Raw genomic sequence first — 8033 nt, forward strand, 5'->3', positions numbered from 1 at the left:
GTTACGACAGAGCATTACCTCTTTTATACCGTTTCAGTCGAGGTCGGTACAGGCGGGGGGGGGGGGGAGAGGAAGAAAACGTTCAAGTATTCCCGAACATGACCCCCAACTCTCCCCCCTCCTATGAAGACGACCCCAGAACTCCTTTCTTCCGAGTTTTTAGTACGACGGTTGTTGATACATTGTTCTGTAGCCGTACGTCTTTCGGTAGACTTGCACCAAGTCGCCCTCTATTGGCGAGCGAAGCGAGCCGAAAAGCGACATGCGAGTGACGAACGTACGTCGAAGAACTTTAAGAAAGTCTAGTCTAACGGTAAACTTGCACCAAGTCGCCCTCTATTGCTGTGATTACTGAATCTTAAAAACATCTTACCGGCGAGCAAGCTCTTTGCTCGATAAATAATCATAAATATATCTTATTAGACATTTCAATGTATAGTATCGCTGTGTATTTCTACAAGCCCATAGGACGAGTCTCTCAAGATGCTTAAATGACGAGTAAACATGTTCAGTAATAATATTAAAAATAAAATGTCAGGAGCCCAATGGGCTCCGTAAAATGTCTATAAGATATTTGTTATTCAATGTTTTTCTTTCTTGATTTTAAACTATGTTTGTCGCTCTCGTGAAGTTAGAGTTTCACCCACCCATCCCAGCGCTCACCCGGACTGAGATACTGAGTGCAGTCGGATAATAAATGACAAAGACTTTCTAAAAGTCGTTCGGTCCTCGTTTCCGGTTTGGTGGTAGTAGACCTCGCGCTCTGTGAGCTCGACTTGTAAGCAAGTCTATAAATGACATAAATATGATGGCGATAGGATGGCCTGGTCCATTCCGTTTACAGTCAACTCTCTCTCTTAACGGACACCACTATTAGACGGACACGACGGACACCTGGTGTTGGTCCCGTCCCTGCCGTGTTCAGTCATTTTACTGTAACTTAACTCCCTATAAGACGGACACCTCTCTTAAACGGACAGTTGGAGCCGGTCCCGACGGTGTCCGTTTTAGAGAGAGTCGACTGTATTTAGTAAAGAACCCGTTTCGGGCAAGTGTACATCAACAGGAATTTTGCCGTCAATCAGTTTTACTTCGTTACTACATTAAAACTTTAGCCTGTGTTTAGCCGTCCCGCGATTTTTTTGAGCGGAGCGGGACGGCTGTACACAGGCTATAAAACTTTGACTTTTATAAACCGCAAAAAAGATACGAAGGGTACACATCAAGGTGGTACACGTAAAGCCCCTGACCAGCTGGGTGGAGTAAAGCTTGAGCCCGCGCGCAAACAGGCCAAAATTAATAAGGTAGTAATTAATGTTAATTATGATTTAATTAAAATTTGTGAATACATATACAGTACCTGGACAGCTTGCAGGGACAGTATAAACAGTCCTAGAGTATAATAACAGAAGTCCAAAAAAACGCAATGACAGACCTTACGGAGGAGCAAATTCTAGAATTCAAAGATGCTTTCAGTCTTTTTGACGAGACTGGGGATGGAAAAGTCGATAAAGCTCGAGTTCCAGACATTCTGAGGTCGGTCGGACTGAATCCACTCAAACAAGATCTCGACAAAGTAAAAGAAAACTTGAAGTCCGTTAAGGAGAAGCGAATTGCCTTCGAAGAATTTCTACCCATTTATGTTCCGCTCGCCAAAAAGCAAGCTGGGAGCGCGGAGGAGTTTGTCGAGGCGCTCAGAATGTTCGACCGTGATGGAAATGGCAGGATCAGCGCCGCAGAGCTACGCCGCATGTTGACCGCGCTAGGAGACAAGTTGACCGAGTCCCAAGCCGATGTGATCGTCGCTCTACAAGAGAAGAAGGGATTCGTGGACTATGAAAAGCTTGTGCAAGACGTTTTATCAAACTAGACTAGAACAATTTGAACAAGTGACGAGCGAAATTGAACAAGGTGTGTCAATACTATAAATAATTCGGCGTGACTTGATCAAGTTTGAAACTGGCATCGCCGATCAGAAATTTTTGAGCATGAGATCTGAGTTAATATTTTTCCCATGTTTGTAATTTGATGTTGTTTTAGTTTTCGTTTCTATTCCTCCTGCACAGCAACTCATAACAAAGTTTGTGCGGAAATAACTTATAGCTCTGCGCAAGCAACGTGAAGCGTCTAGTTGGAAACAAAGGAATTTACGTAAGTAAACTTAACCTTTTGTTCATTAGGAAAGTGTAATTATTCAAGAAAAATAATTTCCCACTCAGGGATGCTGTACAATTTATTTTGAGCCGCGGATTGTAAGGTTTGTTTTTTAAAGACAAATGCTATCCTATATACGATGCTTGATCGATCTGTTCGTCATTTGAATATTTCACACGTTTGTTAATCAGTACCTAGAATTAATCAGTCCTGCACCCTAGGGATTATAACGTAAATACAGTATAATAAAGGTCTTCTGCTTTGCACGATTTAATGACTTTAATTAATTCTGATTTGCGGTCGAGTTTTGTGGCTATTCAGCCAGCTTATTTGAACCATATCTCTTCCATATAGGAATCAAAAGGGTTTTAGGTTTCAAAGATCCAAGAAAAGATAAATTTTTAAGGTAGATCTGGCTTATGGCTGAACGGAAAAATGAGGCTAATTTTTTCTTTTATTACAGCGTGGTTAAGCCGCACATGGACTGTGTGAAACCGATTTCATTTAAACTCCTTGGCCCTGGAGGGTTCTAGAAAAAATTTCCTGGTCAATTTTATAATCTTCCCTGGGAGGCTAGGGTGTGCCACCCGCGGCAAAAAACTTCCTGGTGGAATTAATTTCCTGCCCTGGTGTTTTTATTTTATAGCATCCTAGGTCTGTTGCAGAGGGATCGATTTAAAATTCATATCATTTAGAACATTTTGTACAATATTTTCCATTACATTTCTTTATGAGCCCTGCGCTCGTCCAGTCTCTCGCTCTTTTTTCTACTCCGCGTTTTTACTGGGTCGGACATCCCGGGCGCAGAGATGATAAAAGAAACTAACAATTCCACATTTTTGAACTACTCACAAGCTTTCTTTTAAAAATCACAAATTGGGATTTTTTAGAACCATGCACCTTGTATAGGATAATATAGCATAAAAGTAGCACAAAAAGAAGTACTCCTCAGTATTCATTGAAATTAAAGTCTCAAAAAAAGAATATTAGAGCTAGAAGCTTATTAAATGATTTGACTTTTGACACTTTGTGTGAAAGGCTTTAGGATTCTTTTACAAAACGCAAATTCTTTTGTAGCAGAATTGAAAGGAACAGCAAGCAGCCTTAAACTTTGACTCCAGTTTTTCAGGCTTTGCGTATTCATCACGGGTTTATTTTATCTTAAATACAGCAGATCGACTGATTGCGCACGATGTCTGAACATGTCCTGAAATACTTCGATAGAACTCGTTCGGCATAGCTTGTCAAAAGATTAATGCCCTCAAAACAAACAATGTTATCCTATTGTTTTGGAAGAGAAAGCGACTCGTTAAGAACATTATCGCCCTCATACAGTGCTATTTATCCATAACCGACACGCCTAATCTGTTTTGCATCTTATTGGTTTTACTTACATCACAGATTCAATCTGCGTTATCAAGGAATAAAAAGATCGCGTTAAAGTGAAATGGGTATCTGTTCAATTAATTAGACCATTTCCTGCTCGACCTACTTAAAAAATTTTGTTCCCGCCATATAGTTGCACTAAAATAGAGTCGTGTTACGTTATTCAAGCCTAAAAACAGAACAAAAACCAACAAAATGGCTTCAAAAGAGTTAATACAAAGGGAAGGTCAAATGAGTCAATCTTTTGTTCGGAAAGAAACCCCGCTGGAAAAATTGATGTTTATACAATTTAGCGTATATTTTACACCAGTTTAAAAGTCTGTTTCTTCTAAAAGTGAAAAAGCAAGCCAAAATTTAACAGCCTTTATTGATACGAAATACTTTGATATTTTTGCACAAAAATATCCTTTTTACTTTTTCAATTCATTCTCACAAATATCTAGATTTAGTTCAGTTCTGTTAGCTATAAAAACCGGTTTCTACAATAAAGTACAAAAATAATACCTACATTTGGAGAGCAAGCGCTGCAAATAACAATGACTTCTCAGGGAAAGTAGAGAAAGTAAGTCGTAGCAGTTCAACTTTTGAATAACGTTCGGACAGTATCATTAAAGTTCCATACTTGTTAAGCTGTTTATGCAGTTGTAGGTGCAGGCGGGCTCATGACTAGAGTGATGAGATCCTTGTAAGGTACAACTTCTTTTTTGGTGTCTTCGATGGGCTTAACAATCGATTCCACCTCTTCCTCCGTCAGTCTGGAATCACCCTTCAAACACAGGAAGGCTCGAAGCTGTAGAGAGTCGATCAAGCCACTCTTCTCGCGATCAAAAATGTTAAAGAACTCCATGAAGTCTTCCATGGCCGGCTGCGGTTTTGCTTGCATTTCTTTGTAAATTGCACAGAATTCTGGAAACTGGATTGATTCCTTCGACTTGTAGTCCGCTTCGAGCTTTTCCAGATCTGTTCCTTGCGGGTTCAATCCGGCCGAACGAAGAACATCTTTGATCTGCGCAATTTCAATGCTTCCGTTCCCCTTGCGGTCAAACAGGGTGAAAATTTCTTCAAGTTCTTCTGTGTCAGCCATGTTAGTCAGTACGCAGAGATTGGAAAGTTACAAGCCTAAAGTTTTTAGTGCAATAAAGCAACTGAAGTGTCCTTCACACAGTAGATGCAAAGTCTTAAATGTTCCAACAGGGAAAAGCGCCTTCTTTAAAACCTTGAACTTTTGTTTTCTTAAGACCACCCTCCGTGGTAAAATTACCAAAGGTCCAATCGCATAGCTCGTAACTCATTCAGCTCGAGTTGCGTGCGGATAAAATTGTTTACAATGTTCTTCATAGTTGTGATTGATAGACTATCAAAATATCGACGTTTGTCGGAGAATCTTCAAAGGGTTCAAAAAGCGTTCTTTTTTGGTGAAGATTAAAAAATATTGAACAAAGCTCAGAAAGGGTAATTAATTGACAATTAGAAGGTTCGCGTGCACCTCGTTAAGATACGACGCCTATTTTTAATCAGCATTGCTCAGCCCCATGGTGTTTCCCTTTCGTATTACCTTTGCGGGACCTAACAAAAACATTGCTAAACCACTGCTACGGAATTTGTGTATCCACGATCATTCTAAACACCTAATTTATAACTATTTGCTTTTCTGCAATCGTTGCAATTTTCAACGGTTTTAAAGGTTAACGAAGGAACAGCTTCCTTGAGCTGGAGACAAAACATTTGTGTGGACTAATTTATGGATGGAATGCATAATCGTCCTTTGTAAACTATCATGCCTTTTAAATATCTAACGCTGTATAAGAAAGCTCGTATAAGAACTGTCGTCCCTATTCTTGTAACCAAAGCGTTTGTTACAAATTCTTTTTCGAAGAATCAATGCCATGAACAAAATACGATTCTGTCCAATGCTCAGTTAATGACTCATCTAAAGGTTAATAAAACTGCCAAGAACAGATTGTTATTGTGTTTATTATTGTTTAAATACAATGATTCATTTTATTTTGCTCTTAAACTTGTCACATTAATTTTGGCGATGAGTTCTTTAGAGCGAGCGTGGCATTTGTTTTGTCTCACGAACAAAGCATACTTCGGCTTAATGACCTCAACAATTCTGGCAAAAAGTGTTCATGAATTTCTGTTTATTGCCAAAGTAACGTAACTTGTGCATCGTTGTGATTACACGGCCATGGCATAGAGAGGGGCCGGGGGCGACCACCCTCCCCCCTCCACCCGCCCAATAATTTTGACAGGCTTCGACAGGCACGTTTGTCTAGTAATGCCAGCAAAAAATGCTGCGAGTATAAAGGGTCATTTTCCAATTTGAAGTGTGTAAAAGACACATTTGTATGCAACAGCTGGAGACGCAAAGGTGAATCATTTCACAGAGGCAGGACTGACAAGATTGAGCTGCTGATTGCACCTAACAAGTTTGTAGGGCATCATGAAAACAGAGAGCAGTTATTTGGAAAATTAGGCACTGCAAATGAATGCCTTGATAGTTGTATGTTCTCTTAAAGTCATCTCAAACATCCGAACTGAGGCAAAGAAATGTTAGTGCCCGAGGGGTGAATGTAAGAGGTTAAGGTCGCGGGGGACACCTTTGGCTAATCATTATGCATTAAAGCGTATGCACGAAGTGCAACGACTGTCATCGACAACTAAAGAGCGAGTATTTGCATAAAGATATGAGCGCGCGTGTGATTTGATGTGTTTGCGTGTGGAATTGTTTGTGAACAAAATGTTTACTCAAAAGTAAATAAGGGTTCTCAAAAAAAACTTTTTTATTTGATTTCTAAAACATAAAAATGCTTGAACTATTAAGAGATTGTACCCAATTTACAACAACAACGCTTAACTTTATTCGTTAGATTGAAGGAAGTCTATGGCCTAACATTCGTATAACTCAGAGTTATCATAATAATATTCACTAATAAACAATCGTGTCTTTTTTGTTACAAAACGCATTGTTCTCACAATTAAAGCGTGGAATATAATTACCATTTGGAAACCGTGTTTTGATCGGGACACCTTCGGATATCTCAAAGTTTGGACTTTTCCGACAATTTTGGGGCTGAGAATACAGCGCGGATACAGAACTTCATGAGCTGCCACTGCAGAGAAGTCTAGGCATACTGTAGTGTGTCATAACAGAAGCGGAATTCTAAAAGTGCGCTTTTAAAAAGAGAGAGAAGGCATTATATTCAAATTTGCACATTTAAACCACCATAACTTGCTGGCAAACTTTAAATTAAAAAATCCGCTTCTGTTATGACACCCTAGAGGTATTGACTGATTAGGTTTTGACAAGATCACAGTGTGCTGTCTCCTACTTGTTCCGCAAACTCAGCCCCAAAATCAAGTTCTTCCCAATTTGGAACTAACGAGGCTGTTACATCGCCGTTAAGTGCAATCTACCAAATAAAAGATCACATTTATAATCTTCTATCATTTCTGTATGTCAATGTAAAATTTGAGCCTAATCGCACCCATAACAGCCGAAAAATAAGCGTTTTAAATGATGCAGGTCAAGCAAAATTTCGCTTCATGAATTTATTCATGCTGTAGGTGTCCCCCGCGACCTTAAATTAATCCATCATGCAACACTGAGAAGGTTTTAATTGACAGTTGAAAATCCGTCCTAACTTGCTAGAAACTACTCTCAGGATGCTGGAAATGCGCGCTTAGTCGCATAGTTGAATACGCAATTTAAACCTTAGCGCGCGCATTATTTCATTATTTTTTATTGGTTCGTCTTGAGCGTGCACATGCAAGTTATCCTGGACTGCTCTCTACTTCCGCCTGGGTTCAGCCCCTTTGCAAGGCGGGGGAAGGGAGAGTTCAGGGACTGGACTAACGCCTTCCGAGCTCATGATGTGCCTCCCCCACCCCCATATAAATTCAACTGTGCTACGGCCCTGGATTACATGTAAGTTTAATTAAATCCCTGTTCATCCTCATGCCTTGTAATATATAAAAAACCTTACTTCTCAGAAACTTTAACAAACATTCGCCTGAGTGGGGAAGAATTTGTGAAGTATTGTGCTTGGCTTCAGGCGGCAGCTAGTGCAACCCCCACCTACCCTTCCCTTGCTTGTTGTTCAGTTATTTTTGTGTCAAGACGTTTCGTATTGAGAAATAATTCCGTTTTCAATTAGTACACCTTCAACAATACCTTCAGTAATCAGGAACCCTGATTACTAAGGTTTTTTTTTAATATTATCGGAATGTCCCCCTCCCCCCCCCCCCCCCCAGTAAACCATGCACAATTACCAACTTATTACAACGCTTTTGAAAAAGTATTCAATTTTTGCCACGTACGTACTAAGGTTAATTTTACCACTGAGTTTCCAATGTTTCCTTTGAATGAACGAGTACTGGTTTTTAGGGACCCAGTCTTCGAAAGCTTACTGAGCCCACGAATTTCGCCCGAGAGGCCAAAGCGCGACCCCCTCATCCCCAAGCTCTTCTCTGCTTTGGCGGACGAGTTC

General features: G+C 40.1%; 1 protein-coding gene and 1 pseudogene across 1 annotated transcript; one reads left to right on the forward strand and one right to left on the reverse strand.

Annotated features, from left to right (window-relative positions):
- The first annotated feature begins 1348 nt into the window (after positions 1 to 1348).
- LOC144652201 (myosin-2 essential light chain pseudogene) lies at positions 1349 to 2423 on the forward strand (annotated as a pseudogene).
- A 1465-nt stretch (positions 2424 to 3888) lies between these two features.
- Positions 3889 to 4721, reverse strand: LOC144652202 (myosin-2 essential light chain-like). Its single transcript, XM_078512216.1, has one exon. It carries the CDS (start codon positions 4622 to 4624, stop codon positions 4175 to 4177), a length of 450 nt encoding a protein of 149 aa, XP_078368342.1. The 5' UTR covers positions 4625 to 4721; the 3' UTR covers positions 3889 to 4174.
- Positions 4722 to 8033: the final 3312 nt, after the last annotated feature.

The sequence above is a fragment of the Oculina patagonica genome, chromosome 4 (assembly GCF_052425735.1).
Source record: "Oculina patagonica isolate OP01 chromosome 4, crgOcupat, whole genome shotgun sequence".
Taxonomy (NCBI): Eukaryota; Metazoa; Cnidaria; class Anthozoa; order Scleractinia; family Oculinidae; genus Oculina; species Oculina patagonica.